Source organism: Poecilia reticulata, linkage group LG5 (genome assembly GCF_000633615.1).
Source record: "Poecilia reticulata strain Guanapo linkage group LG5, Guppy_female_1.0+MT, whole genome shotgun sequence".
NCBI lineage: Eukaryota > Metazoa > Chordata > Actinopteri > Cyprinodontiformes > Poeciliidae > Poecilia > Poecilia reticulata.
Genome location: NC_024335.1, coordinates 19139512 through 19159320, shown reverse-complemented (window position 1 = coordinate 19159320; position 19809 = coordinate 19139512). Strand labels below are relative to the sequence as shown.

The following is a 19809-nucleotide window of genomic DNA, read 5'->3' as shown; positions in this document are numbered from 1 at the left end:
TTTGAAGTCTTTTAAGTCTTCATGTTAGAAGCGTTACATTTACCGTAAGTGGTCTCTTGATTATTCAAGTCAGGCAGTAATGAGACCTGGTTGTGGCTCAAACTGCACATATGTGGTTAATCACATACGCGCAGGTTGGCTTGACTAGCTTTTTTCCTTCAATGTATGAAATTCATTTGATGACAGAAGATACTTAGAATATCTTTTGTCTCGTGTAAGTATTTGTTTGGTGAGCTGAAATATTTCAGTGTGACAGAGAATTTAAAAAATATGTAATTTCAAGAGACTTTATTTTGAATCTAGTTTCTTTATTTGACAGTCTGGGTCAGCAATTGGCTTTGTACCTTGGAGTAAAGTTTACAGAAACATTAAAAAACATCTGTAACAATTTAGAATGTTCCATTTTGTCTGCAACTTCTTAAACAGCCCTGAAGGATTTACATCAGATCTGAAGACAGATGTATAATATAAATAACACTACTAATTAAAAGGGTACTCTTGACCTAGATTACTCAACCATGTTTATGTGTTTCAATGTAAGGTGAATTGTAGGGAGAAATTATGCATTTAAGCCTGTGAAGCAGCCAATGTTTGTGTATCATTGTCTTCATCCTGGCTCTTGGGATGTGCAAGGCAGCTTCATTCATCAGCCACTGCTGGCATATCTAGGTGAAGCAACCACCTTGCCGTGCAGCATTTAATAAGAATAACACTCTCACCCACATGCAGAGTATTAATTGTCCGTATATACATATATGTATCCAGTAAATCATTTGAACAGTATGTTAATAGACTGCAGCTATTTTGTCTGCATCTGTTTGATTTTTTCTTTGCAGTACACTAGTCATCTGATTTAGCATCATACTGTTTTTTTCCCTCAAGTACAGCATGCATCCCTACTGAGCAGTGCAGGTCCATTATTGTTGATTTGAGATAATAGGGTCTGTCAGTCAATACTGCCTTTCTATTTTTATCAATAATTCATGTCTACAGGTACATTTCCTGCAGTCAAGGATAATATAACTCCTAACACTCTGTTTTACACTAGTCACTGACTGACTCTTCAAATCCGAGAGGGAACTGTCAGTATGCAGTGCCTCGCAAATGCATTCAATACCCTTTATGCTGATTCTCTCAAAGAAAACCCTGTGCGATCAATGGCCTTCAGAAGTAACCTAATTTATATAGAGACCAGTCCAAATACGTAGATGTAATCTGATGCAGCAGCTCTTTGAGGTAGAGAATATTAGTGAACAAACATCATAAAGACCAAGGACTACAACGGGCAGGTCAGAAAGAAGAAGTTTGGAGCACATTTAAGCTTTGAGCATCTCCCAGATCCTCTATCTAACATCAAAATATGGAAAAAGCATGACTAATCTGCAAACTTTGAAGGAGCTGCAGAGATCTACAGGTCAAGTGGGAGAGTCTGCTGATGAGACAACTATTTGTCATGCACCTCTAATATAGCTTTCATGTGAGAGTCCTGTTGAAAGAAAGTCAACAAAAGTCCAAGTTTGCTCCATCCCCTTTAAATCACATAGGAGACACCGCAAACAGGTAGAAGGTGCTTTGGTAAAATAAGGACAAAACGGAGCAATTTGGTGAACATGCAAGGCACTACGTCTGGTGGAAAGTCAATAATGCATGCCGCTCTGCGCACAATCTGGGGAACTCTTTTTTTCAGCGGGAACAAGGAAGCTGGAAGCTGGATGGAGCTACAGTAGATACAGCGGTGTGAAAACTGTATTTAGCTCCATCTGGCTTACATTCAATTCATGTATCAATTTCCTTCAGCTTTACTATTATGCACCATTTTAAGTTAATCTCTCACATAAATCCCAATAGAAAAACATCAAGAGTTGTAGTTTGAGTGTGATAAAATAAAGGTTTTTCCAATGAACATTTGTGGAGCACTTTTTGGAATAAGTCTGCAAAATAGTTGCAACTGTTTTGCCACTTTTATGCAGAAAGATATGATAAATCAACATACCTACACAAAATTATGAAGCATTGCAAACCAGTAATATTTACTGCAAAGGTTCGGTTGTTCTTTGCTTGTGTTCTTCTTACATATATAAAAAGCATACATGTAATACAACGAAAACATCTTAGTTTCAACTAACTTTACATTTTCCAGTGGGTGTAAAATGTAGCAGGATCCACTAATAGCTACATGGAAGTTGGAGTGGAAGCACCTGCAGATTGTGCTGACTCCTGGGTCTGCCCTCCTCAGTGGAACCATTGGAGGGGTAATGGATCCATAAACAGCCTCATGGGTAACACTTGGCAAATATGCAGCTGAGCTACTAAGGACTGTATATTGGAGCTGAACATACCCAGCTAACATACTTGTGGGTGTACACAAAGCAAAGAAAAAATCTTTAGGAGACGAGAAACAATCAATGAATTTATGCCTGTCCTTACTGGCTCTGTATGCTATAGTTTCTTTAATGGGAAAATCCCAGAAATGTGGGTCATTCTAAAATTGCAGCTTAAATATTAAGCTTTTCAACTTATATCACAACACTTATATAGATTATAATAGCTTTGCAACAAGACTTAAACTTTTCTACATAAAGTCTCATTAAAACAAAGAAACAAAAAATAATCACAACAGCAACAAAAACTGCAGAGACATGCATTGCTTTTAGCTTGAATTGCTAACACCAGTTAGCCTGGCCGCCTGAAAATGTCAGAAAATTTAAGTTTTTTGACATGAAACATGGCAAGAGTTGGGTTAAAAGTTGATCCTAGAGGCAGTTTTTTTTTTATTTAGAGGTAAGTGGATAATTTATTATGGGTTTAGTTGTTCTTGAACCATAGTTTGCAATCCTGTTATGCAGCTATTCATTCACTTGCACCTTATTTAGGTGTACCTTCATCGTACCCGTCCGAATTTTTTTTTTTCTTCATTCAGAACAATGATAATTCTTTTATAGGGGGGGAGTCCATCTGAGATTCTGATATATATGAAATCATTTTGTGCAAATATATCCATGCACAAATCTCCTAACATTATGCTGTTTCGGTTTGAGATCTGATGACTATGAAGGCTTTCGATGTATGGTGAACTCATTATCATGTTCAAGAAACCAATTTACAACCATTTGAGCTTGGTACATTATCATTCTGAGAACAGCTATCAGACGAATGCTATACTTTGGTCATAGAGGAGTGGACATAAGTACCAATAATCAGGTAGGCTATGGTTTTTAAACAATGTGTAATTTGTGCTAAGTGGCAATGAGTGTGTCTGGAAAATATCCCACATGCCATTATACCACCCCAACCACCAGCCTGGATCCTTAATTAGATCCATGCTTTCATGTTTACTCCAGATTTAGACCCTGTTATCTGAATGCCACAGCTGAAATAGAGACTTATCAAACCAAACCACATTTTTAAAGTTTTTATTGCCCAGTTTTAGTGAGTCTGTCAGTGAGTCGGTTTGATGGGAGCGACACCTGCGGTCTTCTCTTCAGTAGATCATCTACTCAAAGGCTTGACATTCTTTGATTGACCCAAGTGGGCTTTGAAAGCCTAAATGCTTTGAGTTACTCTCACCGCTCAATCTCAGACATCTTGTCAAATATACCTGCTTTCCTAAGTTAACCTTGTGACTGTTAATGTCACATCCCATCTAATGGGATGTGACCCAACAAGTGAATGAAAACCAGAAGACTCTGATGGTGTTGAGTGAGTCTGCAGGTATGTAAAGAAGCTCTGGGCAAGTGAGTCCTGTCAAAAAATAATGTACACGTTGGTGCACTTCAGTCTTCCCATCAATTGAGTTGCAAGTGGAATCTCCCACTCGGAGAGTGTTTACTGGAAGAGGCGTTTGCTTTCCTTCACTGCTCCACATCCAAAGCATCATTGACAACAACCATCTTTGACTGTTGAAACCTGACCTCCGGTAAACACCCTGCGCCCTAGATAAGCGGATTAAGCAGATTACATTTCCTGTTTGAAAGAAACGGGAGAGAACTCTATAAAAATAATATTTTTATTGATTCCAGCTTGTTTGAGCAGTGTGTAATGTAGCTGAAAGGAAGTTCAAGTACATTCCAACTAAAAGAAAACAATAACCCTCGGACACGCTATCCAATACTACAAATTACCCAAACTCTCACCTACTGGTACAACTCTTATCTGACATAAGTGAGAAATTAGCCCTGGATTGTTCTCAAAAGAACAGCAGGCAGTGCTCAGTGCTGAAATACAATGCAATGTACCAAAAGAGAGGACACAAAACAATAAAATAGATTGAAACCATTGCCAATTGGCTCAGTGTTGTTAGCTTCAATTATGTTCAACCAGAACTGTTCTCATATATAATGAGTTCTGCTTGCAACCATCTGCTATGTTGATATCATACATCTTCAAATAAATCCCAGCAATGGGTACAAAAATGGGATGGGAAATCATTTTCAGGCTGTTTTTTTTCTGATGCAATAAGCCATGGCATATCATGCTAAGAACTAGAAGTACTCAGGCTTTACAAATCACCAGTCTAGTTTTAGAGTCCAGGAGTCAGGGTCTCTTGTTTATTAATCTTCATTTAGGATGCCGTGCAAGTTTCCGAGTACATGACGTGGCTGCTGAAAGTTAAGAAGGAATAAAAGAAAATAGAATAGGCAACAGCGTATGTTCTCTGTGAGGGTGTTCATGTGCCCATGGTGCAAATGAGAATGACAATGATGAGGATAATAGCCACAATGGTGGCAATGAGGGCAACCAGCTTGCATATCTTGAGTCGGCGGAGGTTGGCTTCTTTACGCCTGAGCAGACCGTCGTAGCCTGGAGTGTAGATGTCATCCATCCAGAACTCCATGTTGTTGGGGTTCAGAGACTCCTGACCCTGAAAAATAAAATGCTACTTGTTTTTTTCTTTATTGACAGACTAAATTACTGATGTCTTAAACCAGGTACTATGTAACAAAGAGAATATCAATAAATGCTTGTAGCACTTATAGAGTCAATATTTCCTACCTGTAGGTCCAAAGGGGAGATTCGTGCCTCTCTGTCATCGACTGTCCATATGGCTCTCCCTCTTCCCTCAGCCAGTCTGGGGTCAATGACCTTCCCAGACCCAAGCCCCCCTGTTAAGCTGTTATCTTTGTGACGGAACAGGGACGAGTTAAACACTTGTTCCACCATGCTGGCAGGCTTTTGGGAAAGCAGGTTAGTAGTGCTGTCTGACTGATCTCCCTGGAATAAAAAACAAACCAAACATAGATTTTAGATAAATCAAAAGTAAAAGCAACTCATTTTTTTCAATTTAATCTTTCAAACATCCACGTAATGAACATAATGGACACGGATGGATACAATAAAAATGTGCAGATTATGCAAAAACAATTCTATTACTATTGAGAAACGTAAAAGATACATAGGTTGCACCACGATGCATTGTAGAAACTTATTAAAATATATCCTGTATTCTGCAGGCCATAAGTCACTAAAGCGCAAAAGACACACCAGTCAAAAAATGCAAATGTGGGCCCATTTCTTGAGCTTTGGCCGTCTTGCCAGCCTGTGTTTAACTTTCCGCACAACGGCAGATGGAAATGTTAAATCCTGAGCTAATGTCAGTCAGTATGAATTTATGCTATGTCAAAACATGTCATGGAGATAAAAACAAAACCTGTATAAGTTGTAGGATCAGCTAAATTATGAAAAAAAAGTGTTGCTTACAGTCTGTAAAACATGGTATATAAGTTGACTGAGATAAGCAGAAGTTTTTTACCTGTCTGATTTTTCTTTGCGATGCTTTACCATCTTTATTTTTTGAAAATGACACCGACCAGTCTCTTGCAGAATTAGGGATGTTCAGTTGTTTGCTATCAGAGGGACTTTTATCGTCAAGCTGGGTTTTGGAGGCACGAAGAGATGATGCGTCCTTCTTCCCTTCTTTCTGCCCTTTGGAATCTGTTTGACCTTTGCTGCTTTCCGTCTGATCTCCAGTGGTGTTCCATCGGCTCCAGTCCAGGCTACTTGTGCTGGTCCCTGGAAACAGATGTCCGGTTGCAGACAGTGGCTGAGGCTCTGATGAGTCAGAGGGAGTTATAGGGTGGCTCATAAAAGAGGACACGCCACTGAGAGGCTCAAGCCATCTATCACCTGTGCTTTCACCACCACCAAGGACAGGCTGCTGGATCTTTTCATCCAATCGCTGTAAAGCAGAGAGTACCTGAGAAATCTCAGCCTTCACATCATTCAGTGACTCCAGTTGTCTTTCTATTTGACTCATACGAAGCAACAACTTGCAGACGCTGGCCTTTAGCCCATCATCACTGCTCTCCAGGGAATGGAAAAGTCTTTGGAGTTGACCCAAGCGACCACGTCGGGCCTCAGGGGTGTCCTGGTTAGCAGTGCCATCGTTGGGGTGCAGCACTCCTGTGGATCCACACATGCTTATGTCATCTAAGAAGCGGAAGATTGCACTGATGTCATCCTCGCCAAACTCAGGGTCATCTAATGAAGTCATGAAAGAGAGGCGATCAGCGTGGACCAGGCTCCGGAGTCTCCGTGGATCCGGTGGGTCAGTCTGTGTTGCCTGAGCCTTTAGCTTATCACCTCCACTTGGCAGTCCACTATCTACACTCTCACCTCCTGAGGACCCACTTATAGCAGGGGTAGATCGCCTTGGAAGTTGTGCTGTCTGTGATTCCATCCCCATATCGATGCTGCCAATGCCTATCCGGTCCTCCAGACTGTGGCTCTTATTACTCCAGATGGCTCTCTGTGTCTTGGGCGGTCGAAGGTGTCGAGGAGATGGCTCTGGCATTGAGCCTGGTCCAAAATAGGTTGAATCCTGCAGATCATCAAAGCTCTCATGTTTAGCTTTGGCACGCTGTTCAGGTGACACATGAACTGCTGTAGGCGATGGATAAGGATTTGGGATCATTTCAAAGCTGTGATTGTCAAAGCCTGCATGACCTGATTTAGGACTAGGAGATTCACTGCTGACTGTCACCTGTGGTATCAGAGGAGGCTGGTTGTGGAAGTCCTTCCTAAAGGTGCTTCTCTTCTGGTCAACCGATGATCCCGGTTCAGCTTCAAACACCTCCATTGCTGCAGATTCTCCACTCGACTCACTGTCCGTTTCCAGAGGCAGGTAGATATTCTTCATTACCTCATTAAGATTTGGACTGCTGGAGTATGAGTATGTAGTGTGAGGCAAGTCAAAAGATACAGCCCTCGTCCGGGCGGGAGGGGAGGACACAAATGAAATGGGATCCGGGGGAAGACTTCCGCGCTTGCGAGCAGAATAATTTGATTTTGGAAAAAGCAAGTGCTGGTCGATGGGCCTCCCACTGAAGTCAATGTGAGTGCTTGCTCGTTCTCGACCAGGAATGTTCAAGGGGTGTAAACCAGGCAGATTGGGACCAGGCGACTGGTCGACAGGGATTACTGTCTGGGCTCTCATTGGATGGTTGCTTTCAGAGACCCCACCTGTCATCTGAATGAGATTGAAGATAGTCACAATGTCTGCAGCGACCCCTATGGGTGAAAGTCCCTGGCCTCTGGTGGAAACCCGATCTCGGAACAGCGTGGCGGGGAAACAGGGATCCCTGCTGGCGGCAGCAAACAGTAAAGCCCTGAGCTCGACGAGGTGCTCGAGGTCGAAGCGGGTGCTGACCATGCGACAAAGGTCCTGGAATGTCAGCCACTGCCGCATGTTGGCCAGCTCCTCCAGGATGCCCAGGAGGACCACAGGATATTCCTGCTGCAAGTCAGCCATTGGAGCTCACCTGTTAGGAGAGCAAATAGTAAGCAAAAAAATAAATAACAGGTTGTAGCTTAATCTTGAAAGACTTTTCCTTTAAACTGTGCTTAGCGTAACTAATCATAACAAGCCCTTTTGTTGTAAATGACAGCCAAAAAGAAGCGGCCACCAATAATCGAAATGACACAAACTTCTCTATTGCTTAATTAGCAATATTACAGTAGCAGGTTTAACTAAAACATAATAATCAGTAGAATGTTTAATTTCCCTACTCTGCAGGTTTCTTTCAGCTATAATGCATCAACTGAATTTATACAGCAACCTTCTAAGCAGGAAAAATGCCTTTCTCAGATGGAGTGAAGGAGCGACCTTATTTTGTGGTCCTAAAATAACTGGTCATCTGATTTAATGACGCCGTCACACTGCGCACATCTTTACCTCTCTGGACATCTTTATTCCACTTAACTCTGTTAACAGCTCCGGGCCATAAGTGCCACTTTGCAAGTGTACCATATAATGATGATGATTATTTGATACTGTATTTAAAGACAGCATAAGTTTAATTAGAACAAGCCATTACATCCAACATTTAATGAAGGTACATCAACACGTTTTTTTGTTCTAGGACATCACTGAAAATCCAATAGAAGTTGTAAACATGCAGCAACTCTAGCTCCATTTACTTGCGTCTATTTTTACTCACCTGAATCTACTGGCAAAGATTTAAAGCCACTCTTGGATCCATCAACAAAATCCACATTAGTGTGTTTGCATAGTCCAAGTAGCTCTGGCTGGGTCGGCTCATCATCCCCTCACGGTCCCTTCTCCGGTTTTCTCAGATTGTGAAAGCGAGAAGCCCAGAGCCCAGGCAGGAGAGGAGAAAATTAGAAATCAGGTCATCTTCCCACAAGTCCCTGCAGGCCCCAGAGGGACCTCAGAATACATCCAAACGGTTTCCCCTCATCACAGATCAGCAGCCGCGACACTTGCAAAGGCGATCGTACGAACACATCTAACTGAACCCGCATAGATAATCTTGGCAGGTCAACGCGGACGTGTGAGTGGATCTGGTCTACATTTTCTCAGGGTACCATAACAAAAGCTGGTTATGGGTGCAAGCTTAGCAATACAATTAAAGGGGCAGATGAAAAATTGATGGTTGTTAATTGACACACATAAAACATCGCCGCTGACAGGAAACACAAAGGTCTGGGCTAAAATTTCCCACTAGATTCCTGCACACAGAGATGTCTGCCAGACTCCCAGACTTTTCACTATTACTCTGCATTATCATCCATAAGGGCTTGTACTTAAAACTCCATTAGAGCAAGAAAAAGGGCGAGGCTTTCATCGTTGAGTAGCAGCACTCTGCTACAATCAGGAAGGACATCTCTAATTCATCTAACAACTCGCCGAGAGGGAGGCCAGGGTATCCATCATCTCCATGCACTCAAGAATCAATGCAGTGAACGAGCCACGGTACGGGTGTCAGTATGGCCAGCAATGCATTAGTGTCAAATCCGTTGTATTGCAGTTTTAATGGCAAGACGAGTAGAAGAAGAAACAGAGCTTGACAAGATCAGTCTACTTCATTATTTTCGACTTTTATTGTTTCCTGGTAGAAAAAAAATACATCCAAACAAAGGATAAACTTAATTAACCTAATTGACATAAACCAGTTCAGTCCAGTTGGTATAAAAATATCAATACTATACAAGTACTCCAATTGTCCTGTAGGAATTTCAGGAGAGATGAAACTCTCTCTCTTCTTTCTTCTTTGGCTTTGATTTCATCACAGGAGTTGCAAACAGTGGAGTCAAAGAAGGATTCAAGGCTGGGTCTAATGCTGGGTTCAGGGCCAGAAGGTCGAGTATCTTGGTACTCTGTTCACCTGCTGAAAAACAACATGTGATGAAAGACAACAGAAAATACTGGTAGGTTCACCAGTTTGACATTCATACTACTCCCACATCTTTAAGTCCTGGTCACAGGATTACAGATAAAGTGCTGGGATGACTGGATGTTTCTCCAGTTGTATGAATCACTGCCCGTTTGTTGATGCAAACTGGAAACTAAACAAGCTTCATCCATCATTGCTTTAACGCAGTTGTAAAACTACAGGTGGTAAGCTGTAAACAGCATGGTTGTTGAGCAGCAGAATGTAGGCTGGCTACCATACACACTTTCAGCAAATCGTTTAAGGGTCTGAAGAATAGAAGATTTGGTGATAACCCCACAACAATGATTCAGAAATGCCAAAATAGTTCTAAAGTGGATTGTTTTAAAAGACACAATTTTTTTTTAAAAATGAGCCTGAAAAAGAATGATAAAAGGAAAAGATAGCCCAAAGAATATCCGAAAAGCTTTCAAAAACTTTATGTTCAACGTGCCCGTTTAACGTACCGTATTTTCCGCACTATAAGGCGCACCTTCAATGAATGGCCTATTTTAAAACTTTTTCATATATAAGGCGCATAGAATAGACGCTTCAGTTTGGGTTGCCAATTTGTTCCGCACTCTATTATTACACATCCACATTTGTAAAGAAGTGGTCCCCGAGTACTTAATATAGTAGGCTGCCCCAGTCGTTGTTTCACTCACGGTGTTGGTGTTGCGATATTGTGCCCAACTGCTTTCTGGGTAACACAGACCAATTGACACGCTGCCGCCGCAGTCTCTGTCTCTCTTTCCCCGCCCCTCCGCCCCCCCCCTGGCTTTAAATGTAGTATCAAACTTTATTAACAAACCAGCGTTCTGACAACTATCCCAGCATGCACTGCGCGCTTCTTCTTCTACGGGGGAAAATGAAATCGGCGGCTGCTTACCATAGTTGCTAGACCTGTATTAGCTCATTATTGGTCCATATATAAGGCGCACCGGATTATAAGGCGCACTGTCGGCTTTTGGGGAAATTGAAGGTTTTTAGGTGCGCCTTATAGTGCGGAAAATATGTTAGGTTAAATTCTGACATCTTCAAGGGTATGCTGCAAGATTTGATTCATCCAAGAGTCCAATTATCCAACATTAAAGGATTCTCTCTGCAAAGTTTCAGGCGAGAGCTCCATATTATACTGAATTTCAGTCGTCTTCGCAATATCCATGTGTGCATTATTACAATTGCAAGATTGCTCAGATGCTATACTTGTCAGGATATTATAGTTGAAGTGTCAGGCATGCAAATCCAGCAAATCTTTGATATATTTGACCAGCTGGATGGAGTCTCACTGCTAAAACCTGATGTTTACCTCTAGTGCTTGAGATGCTACAGCTAACGGAAGAAAGTGGAGAAGTTGTCTGATCTGATGGTAAAGGAAGGAAATTATCCAAAAAAAATATGGATGAATTGATTTTATCATTGCACCTCATATCAGTAGTATCACAATGAAATACTTTCTTGATATTGTGTGTGCCCTAGTTTGGACAACAGAAATAAAAATATCAGACAGTGTTTAAGTACATGTCACTTGTGGCACAAATAGCAATGAAATGATATTTACATTGTCACCGACCAAGTAGTCACTCTATTTAAGTCCTATTTAGATACACTCTACTGCTAAAGACAAAAACTTAATATGGACACAAAATGAAGAAAAGTGGATACTTAGTTTCAATACTTAAAAACATGGTTTTACATTGTTCATTTCTGAACCTTTACATTCGACATGAACATAGCAACCAAAAACCTTTACACCAATATCCAGAAATAATCAGGATTGCCTAAATGTGTTTCTGTGTGTGGCAGAAAGAACATAAATTCTCTCAATGTCAGAATGACCTTAAACTTTCTTACCCCTGGGTAAGATTGCTTACCAGAGTTGTCCTCCTCGCTGCTGGACTTCTGGTCTGCACTGTGGACAGAAACGCGGGCTACCGCTGCCAGCTCGGTAATGAAGCTTTCTTCTGCCTCCTAATGGATGCAGACAACACAGCGCTCTCAATCAGCATCGCTGCAACATAAACAAATTCACTCACCTGGCGACAAATAGAAAATTACAGTGCCACACCAACCATTAACTGGGCTTTGATCCGCTCCATGCTTTGGTCCAGCTCTACTTTTTTCTTCCTCAGCTCCTCGTAAATCCTCTCCTGATCCAGATGACTTTTCTCAAGGAGCGTTTTTTTATTCAGCTCCACCCTAACCATGCATGAAAACAAGCGCAAAGAGTTAATTATTCTTATTTACTTAACATAGTCCATCTAAAATTGTAACTACTGTTTGCGTTTTTCTACACTGCCTCTCAAAATACCTTCTTTTCCATTTTATCCAATCACAACAGCAAACTTCAATATACTTTAGTGTGATTCTATGCTACAATTTTGCTCTATCACATAACAGATCTCTTAAAATCCACTATGATGGTCTTGATTAACACAATAATTCCTCTGATGAACTCTACTACCTTTGCTGAAACTCTGCAGAGGCGGGTCTCTTGCCCCAGTTCACAAGTTCTCTCAGCAAAGCTCTGTTCAGCTGGCTCCTGCCATCTTTCCTCTTATTCATCTCTGAAAAAGTTTGCAAAAACAAAATGAAATAGTCAAGCGTCTTTTTTATTTTTCGGTTTAGCAATAGCGTTTTATGCATACGGCAGCCTGCGCAAAAAGGCAGAAAATCAGTTGATATACAACAGACATCAGAACATTTAGATCAAGAAGCTAAACGTCATGCCGGTAAGGCAATCCTACCATGGTTTATGTTTGACTGATCCAGATTACTAGAAATATCTCGTAGGTCAGAGTAATAGATGTGAACCAACGCCCTGAGAGAATCTTTGGTCAAGTAGACGCTCTCTGCTGCAGCCTCAGTCAGGTGTTGCTAAGGTGAAGGAAAAAAAAAGGAAATTAAAACCTGTTATGTTCTGTATTTTGGTTGGCACCAATTACTCCTACTCTCAGATTAAGATGGTCAAACAAGCCCCTACTCTCAGGCTCGGGTCGTGTTTAGAGGAACTCTGTGACTGTGTGGGCACGGCCTCCATCTTGTGATGGACGGCATGGCTGAGGGCGTTGCCTAGCGCCAGCTGCGCGTGGCTCTGAAGAAGCTCCGTGGCGGCTTCCAGCTCAGACAGGAACTCCTGCTGGAGGTTGTTCTCCAGTAGCTTGCTTTCTGGACCCAGGTGCCTCTCTGCGAGGCTGGCCCTGCTGTTCTGTATGGAGACAATCGGGGGAATTAAGACGGTGTTTCATCCCAGTGGATGAAAAGTAGGTGGTTCAATTGTTTCAGACAGAGATGCATCAAGAAATTGAAGACCGACCGCAGGCTAGAAACTAAAAGTCCAATTTCTTTTTTTTTTCTGGTCTGTGAACACATCGTTTGTAAGTGCAACCAGAGCATGCATCACTTTTCCTACCTTGAGAGCTGAATCAACACAGGGTTGGGTTTTACTGGGCTCTTCCACTAGCAGAGCTCTGAAGTCAGTCTGAGAGAGCACCTTTAGTTTGCAGAGCCTCATCTCTTTCAGCAGCTGCAGACTGAAGTGCCGGACAGTAAAGGACCGCTCCATCAGCAGCGAGAGGTGCTTGTGTTTCTTCTCTATCAGCTTCCCTATGTCACTAAGAGAAAAATCATGCAGCATTAATAAGGGAACATATCTACACCGGGAAAAAAAAAACCTCTACCGTTAATTTAAATGTGCGTTTATGTGGATCTTCAGTGTGGTTGCAATGCTGACATGCCCCCCCCAAGCCCCCCAAGTTTCACCTGCTAAGAGTGTAGCTCTGTCTGGCCACCATAGCTTGAATGATTTCCATCTGCTGTTCACCCAGATGTTTGAGACAGCACTGCCCCAGAGCCATCCCTTCAATCCACACCTACAAAAAGGACAGACTGCGTTTCAAGCTCTGTGAAGGAGCGAATTAAGATGAAAACTAGATAGATTCATAATTTTCTTCACAGGAATTCGGCTGCCAAGGAGACATTTGATTCACAGCCTGGTGTCTACCTGCTGATCCTTCTCCAGTTCTGTCCTGATGTCGTCCAGCTGCTGCCTGGCGGTGCTCTCTGCCTGCTGCAGCTGATCAGCCAGCTCCTGCTCCACTTCCAGCCATAGACTCTCACAGCGCTCAGCAGTGAGGTTCAGCTGAGTGGGAACAGAGGCCAGAAAGATGTCCCTGGCTATCTCACTCAGCCTGTTTGACCAAAGGGCCCGAAGTTTCTGGAGGCGCAGGATTACTCATCAGCATAAGCACACACATATACAATACACAGAGTAGGTAGGTAGACTGAGTGACACAGCTGCACATTTATAACATGTTAAAAATAAAAATCTTCAACACCGACTTGCAATAACATGCAATGACCAATCATGAGAAATTTTTTTTTATATATATTGTTTCATAAATCTACTAACAACAAAGCTGAGCTTTAGTTTATATTAAGAGCTTCCCCCCTTTTTTATCCAGCTATTAGCATGCAGGACCAGTTTTAGTTTAGTGTGAAGTATGGTAGAAATAACATAGAAACGCACCAATAAATTTTGTTGTGGCTAATTTCTAAATCTCTGTCTTGCCGATACCGACTTTTTGCGTATTTTGAGTAGTCTTAGAAAAAACAAAATTATTAACGCCATCAAAGAAATAGCAGACTTTAAAAAAGTCTCTCATCCACTCAAACTTCTGCACCAAATAGTTATTGTTGGCACACCTGGTAGTGTTAGGAACTGAAAGAATTTGCATGCTGTTGATGCTGTTTTTATGTATTCTTTATGTATAATCATTGTCCTTTCTTCTTTCTTCAAACAGTGTTAAGGCCCAAAGGTAAAGCTTCTGTCATATCGCTGAGTTACATTGTGGCTACCTTATAAACTATGAAGTGCTAGTAGAAAGTTATCTAGGAAGAGGAGGTTAAAACCCTTTATATCCTAAATTTAAAATCTCCGCCTGGATAGTTCTTTTTTTTTGCTTATTTTAATTGTATGCAGTTCTTTAAATGTCCTGTGAGTAAATATATTTGCCCATAGATCCATACCAACTAGAACTTTCAATATCTAGCCAGTCAGTTTCAGTTTCGCAATTTACCGTCTATTAAAAGATTGCTCCTCAGATTAATTTTGCTCCCTACTACGGCGGGAGTGAATTTACCGTAAAAACCCGATATTGGCTGGAGAGCGCAACGTCTCCCCTTTCAGAAACCGTTGGAATTTTTCAGATAGCGCGAAGTGTGGCAGAATTACGGTACTGCAACGTTAGCTGCACCATCGCCGTTAAAGAGCGTTGAAGAGCCTTGGTATTTCTATAAGTGTTTATAAGGGTTTTTTAACTTGAACCGATATCAGCCTCTAACAACCAACAACACCTACAGCTTATGGGTCAGCTCTTCATCACCAGCACACAATTTAACAACTCACAATTCAATTGCTTTACCTTCCAAAGGCTGCAGAGGGCGTCTGCAATTTTGTTATCCTGGTGCAACTCCAAATCAGAGATCTGCTTCCTTTGTCTCATCAGTAGCTCCTGGTAGATCTGAGGTCAGAGTTAGCTCAGAATCAGCTACAAGTTTCAATAAATACAGCTTTAAAAAAAGAAAAGTAAGGAAAAACAAAGCCCAACAGAAAATTATAACCCAGGAAACAGACAAAGTGTTCTAACAGAGGTTTGCTCCTGCAGGTCACAGCGAGTCAGTCCCAGCTCCAGAGCTTTACTCCTCTCATTCATCTGACTCTTCTGAAGTTTCTTCTTCTTGGACTCCTTTTTGCGGCACTTTTCAGTCACCAGCTCCCTTGTCTTCTTTGTACATTCTGTAAAATAAAAGCAGCAAACCTAAATCTATTTCCATAAATACAACATAAACAGGCTTCAATACAGGCAGAACATAGGAGTTTTAATTGAGCAATTAGCAACAGCTTCGCCTCTCCACAGTCATAAAAGTTAGTCATAAAAGTGACTAACTTTTATTACTAAAAGTTAGTCACTTTTAGTAATAAAAGTGACTAACAAAATCACTAAATGTGAGTAAAGAAATAGGTGATAAACTGCTGGTCGGCTATGTGCTTCAAATCCAGATTATGTTTAAACACTGTTGTCGTTTCATTGAATACCCATAGTGCCTGCAGGACAGTTTCACAAGAGGCTGCATAAGAATCTGGGAGACATTATTATGAATGACATTGTGTGCTCTCCTAAAATAACCTGGCCTTATTGGAGGAGCTAAAGAGAAATCCCAGAAAATGCTCTATTTTAAAAGAGTAGGTCCTTAAAGTTAGAAAAGTAGGCTGAATGTTGAGCACTGCAAGATGCAGCCAGAAAGGAGCAGAAATACACACACATTGTTACACTGATGCAGTTATCCTTTTATATTTTGGAGCCATTCCTCCATGACATGTTTAGGTTCTGCATCTTACCCTCAGTGCTCCGTTGAAGCCCTTCGGTCAGACCAGCCTGAATCTCAGAGAGAATAGTTTCCGCCGGGTTAAGCTTCGAGCTTTCGTCGTTCATGAGCTGCTCCAGTCTTGTGGCGATCAAACCCATTCTCAGAGTCACTTCCCACCTCAGCAAGGCAGGCTGGGACTGGACGAGCCCCGACAACTCCTCCCACCACAGCAACCTCTCCAATGTTCTCTAAAAAAAACATATGTACAAGGATTTGTACAAGTATTTTACAAATGAAAAATAAATTCCAGTGCCACAAACTGTCTTCAGAAGTTAGATAATGTCAGAGAGCAACGATCTATCCACTGCTAAAATATTGCAATCCACCAAAGCTGGTTGGCTGCACAAGGAGATCAGCCAAGAAAGCAATGCTGACTCTGGAGGAGCTGCAGAGATTCACAGCTCAGGTTGAAGAATGGATAAAATGTTAGAGATATATCCCGAAAAAAAAAACCTGTAGATGTAATAGCAACAATGAAGTATGAACTAAGTGGGGCTGAATACAAATGCATGCCACACTTTTCAGATTTGGATTTGCATGAAGCTTTGAGAACTAATTATTTTTTTCTTTTTTTCTTCCTGTTCACAGCTACGCACCCACTAGTGTTGGTCTCTCTCTGAAACTTTCAATATATATTTCTTTTTCTTGGAATTCATGAAGTGTGAAATTCACTCAAAATTTTAAGGAACCAGAGACTAAATAATTCCTCAAAGGACTAGTAATCTGATCCAAAAAAAGTATGAGACAAGAAAATGAATGACACCCCGACCAAAAACAATGCTGCGTTACCTTCAGATCAGCTTCCTGTAACGTTGTCAGATGCTCCTCTACTGTCAAGAGAGTCTGAACGACGGACAGGATGTCATCATGTGCTTCCTCAGGAGAGAAGCCGCTTTTCCTCCTCAAAAGAAGCTGACATAAATCCTCCAGTTGTGAGCTGAAACTTTTAGACTATGAAGACACAATAAAACGAGTCACACTCATCCTTTAAGCTATCTAGCAGATTTACGCCAATTTTTTTTTTGGGGGGGGGGAATCAGGGCTCCAGTTACCGTTTGAAGGTTGCGTTCAAGGAGATCTTTCTGAGCTCTCTCAATCTCCTCCAGGGAACAGAAAGCATCCTGGATCGTCTCTTTGGTGGTTTGGCCCGTTGCCAGCCGTTTTCTCAACTCATTCAGTTTCTTAAAATGAGAGATTCATTTCAATGCAACAAAATGAAGGCGTGGAACTGATTTTAAACATCTGTTTGTACCTTTTCTTGCATCAGAAGTGTATCCTTGGCGAAGTCCGCGTCGTTTTTGTCCTTTGGAAACCGAGTGCTGAATATAACTTTAAGCATCTGCAGGAAAATCTGAAGTGCGCAGTAAAACAACATGGTAATAATTGGCATCATTTGCGCATGTTTGTGGTGCATATTGACAAATTAATCTACCATCACAAGCTCACCAGATACTTTTCTTCCTGAAGCTGAAAGCTGCGCTGTTGCACTTCCTGCAAGGCCAAACAGTAGAGGCCGATCCTGCCTTCAAAGCTGTAAAGACAACATAGTTACCAGGATGCCGCGTTGTCTTGGTAACACATAACCTCCAGAAGGTGTGCGGCTCCCACCCGGTGTGTGTCAGTGTGTGGGGGTAGTGGAAGACTCTGGTGAAACTCTGGTTCTGCAGGCTCGTAGGGAGCTCCATGTTGGAGAGGAACTGACTGCTGTCGTTGTTGTCCTGCTCCTGGCTGAGAGACTCTCCGTCGGAGGATGAGGACGAGTCCTCATTAGGCATCGGCGGCAACTTTGATTGCTCATGGAGGGACGGGTTTGACGCGCCGTCTGCCAACGGCTGACGAGAAGATGGTGAAAAAGGATAAAAGAAAAATGATAATTTTGTATCGGTATTGCCATTAAAATGCATGCTAAACCATTCATAGCACCACTTTGGGACTTTGTGTAAGAGACCAAAACAAAGTAAAGCATAATTGTCAAGTGATAGGATTTGGCCATTTTCTTTCACAAATAAACATCCTGAAAAATGTGGCATCTGTTTCTATTCAAGACCCCTTAAATAATACTTTGCAGATACTATTATAAATAATCATCATAAAGAATAACTTGCTGCTTGGCTTTCACATTCTTCACTACCTACAAAATAACATAAAGTTAAATAATTTTGCCACTTAAATATCTTTCAGTAAACAGTATTTTGTGATCTTTTTGTTTCAGTATTAATGTTTTCTTCAAACAAAACTATGCTATTGCTTAAAGCACACGTTGCTTAGGTCGGGCCAAAAGAGTATTTTGGTAAAAAAAAATTAAATATTGAGGTTTTCAGTCGTGTGTGAGAAGACAGAAGAAGGACTTACTCTGTATTTCTGGTTGATTGGGTAAACCACCTTGGCTCTGGAAGCAAATGCAGCCACATCACTATTCATAGGAGGACACTTCTTTTCCTGCACATCGCACATGAACAATGGGAAAGTAACACTTCTAAAGATGTAGATATTGGTGCAAGAATGAATTAAAAATGAATTAACGATAAGCAATATGATATTAGATCATGGATTAGAACATATCAGCAAATAAATGTAGTAATTTCTTCAGCGGTTCACAAACTTGATACTCTTATCAGCTGATTATAAATGCATTATTGGTAATAAGATAGGTGACAACACAAGCAGCAACAAATATTAACACACTGATGTTTTTCTTTCTAAATACCGTATTCTTCTCTTTTGAGACTTCCAGTAAAATGCGTTTTCTATTCTTTTATTTTCAACCCTTTCTGTTCTGAAATGCTTAAAAATAATGACGCGAGTATTATTATTGACGGCCTTTATATGTATATGAGGTCACTCGGACATGCTGTTTGAGAGGAAGCCAGATAAGCACCTTGTCATTGGCGGAGCCACTCGGGGCCTCCTTCTCTCTGTTGCTGACACAGTCACTTTGATTATAGTCAATATTTCCAACATCAGGTTCCAGCAGCCTCCTTGCGTTGTAAACCTGCAGGAAGACGGGTAAATGTAGCCTTTTATGGTTAAAGGAAATCATTAAGGGGAATCGATTTGTGCTCACTTGTCTGGTCAACAACAGAGGCTTCATGCAGAAGACATAGAGGAGAGCTGCAGCCAGGATGCCGGACAGCCCTCCACACACTGCAGCCGCCGTCAGCAGTCCTGGATCCACATGCAGCGACTCGGCGACACTGACCAGAACATCGGTGCTGCATTCCGGAGACACTTCCGCCGTTGGCATTTCAGATAAGATTTAATCTACATAGACAGATCACGGACCTGGTCTGGGTTCATACTGTAACACCTCAAAAGAGCCGCAACTTCATCGCAGAAGCTGAAATCCTCGGACTCAAATCTTTCGTAGAAGACGTTCATGTTGTTTAAATTCTTTAAGTCACTTCAAAACTTTTTTGTTTCTACTTTACAAACAAGGTTCAAGCTGTAGTCGATGAACGGACCAGATTCACAAAGAGGAGTCAATGCACAAAACCCAACAAATTAGGTCTGAAATCTTAGGCGTGTTTTTTCAAAATAAAGGCACAAACAAATAGTGTGGATATGGCTTTCTGCTGCGATGGACTGGCGACCTCTCACTAGGGATAAGAGTGTGAGATGATGGATGGATGGATGGATGGATGGATGGATGGATGGATGGATGGATGGATGGATGGATGGATGGATGGATGGATGGATGGATGGATGGATGGAT

General features: G+C 41.6%; 2 protein-coding genes across 3 annotated transcripts; both read right to left on the bottom strand.

Annotated features, from left to right (window-relative positions):
* Nucleotides 1-4011: 4011 nt before the first annotated feature.
* minar1 (membrane integral NOTCH2 associated receptor 1) lies at nt 4012-9219 on the bottom strand. Its single transcript, XM_008409392.2, has 4 exons — nt 8436-9219; nt 5750-7757; nt 4993-5211; nt 4012-4861 (listed from the first exon to the last, which is right to left on the bottom strand). The coding sequence occupies exons 2-4, from the start codon at nt 7745-7747 to the stop codon at nt 4667-4669; spliced, it is 2412 nt and encodes an 803-aa protein (XP_008407614.1). The 5' UTR covers nt 7748-7757; nt 8436-9219; the 3' UTR covers nt 4012-4666.
* A 96-nt stretch (nt 9220-9315) lies between these two features.
* On the bottom strand, nt 9316-19721 carry evc (EvC ciliary complex subunit 1). 2 transcript variants are annotated; one of them, XM_008409393.2, is made up of 20 exons: nt 19162-19721; nt 18976-19089; nt 18450-18536; nt 17706-17929; nt 17544-17628; nt 17350-17448; nt 17150-17278; nt 16887-17048; nt 16069-16285; nt 15317-15465; nt 15092-15190; nt 13672-13884; nt 13431-13540; nt 13081-13282; nt 12652-12876; nt 12416-12545; nt 12133-12235; nt 11741-11867; nt 11543-11639; nt 9316-9626 (listed from the first exon to the last, which is right to left on the bottom strand). In XM_008409393.2, exons 1-20 carry the CDS (start codon nt 19339-19341, stop codon nt 9475-9477), a joined length of 2904 nt encoding a protein of 967 aa, XP_008407615.1. In that variant the 5' UTR covers nt 19342-19721; the 3' UTR covers nt 9316-9474. The 2 variants fall into 2 exon arrangements, with proteins under 2 accessions (XP_008407615.1, XP_008407616.1); XM_008409394.2 differs by having other exon boundaries at nt 9316-9623.
* Between the last annotated feature and the right edge of the window lie 88 nt (nt 19722-19809).

Excerpts from the sequence above, each read along its gene's own strand:
- minar1 (XM_008409392.2), bottom strand. The coding sequence starts at position 7,747 with ATGGCTGACTTGCAGCAGGAATATCCTGTGGTCCTCCTGGGCATCCTG. Across the intron at positions 5,212-5,749 it reads CGCAAAGAAAAATCAGACAG|GGAGATCAGTCAGACAGCAC; the intron begins GTAAAAAACTTC and ends TTTTTATTCCAG. Across the intron at positions 4,862-4,992 it reads TCTCCCCTTTGGACCTACAG|GGTCAGGAGTCTCTGAACCC; the intron begins GTAGGAAATATT and ends TTTATTTTTCAG.
- evc (XM_008409393.2), bottom strand. The coding sequence starts at position 19,341 with ATGCCAACGGCGGAAGTGTCTCCGGAATGCAGCACCGATGTTCTGGTC. Across the intron at positions 11,640-11,740 it reads GGATCAAAGCCCAGTTAATG|GAGGCAGAAGAAAGCTTCAT; the intron begins GTTGGTGTGGCA and ends TGCATCCATTAG. Across the intron at positions 9,627-11,542 it reads CAGCGAGGAGGACAACTCTG|CAGGTGAACAGAGTACCAAG; the intron begins GTAAGCAATCTT and ends GTTGTTTTTCAG.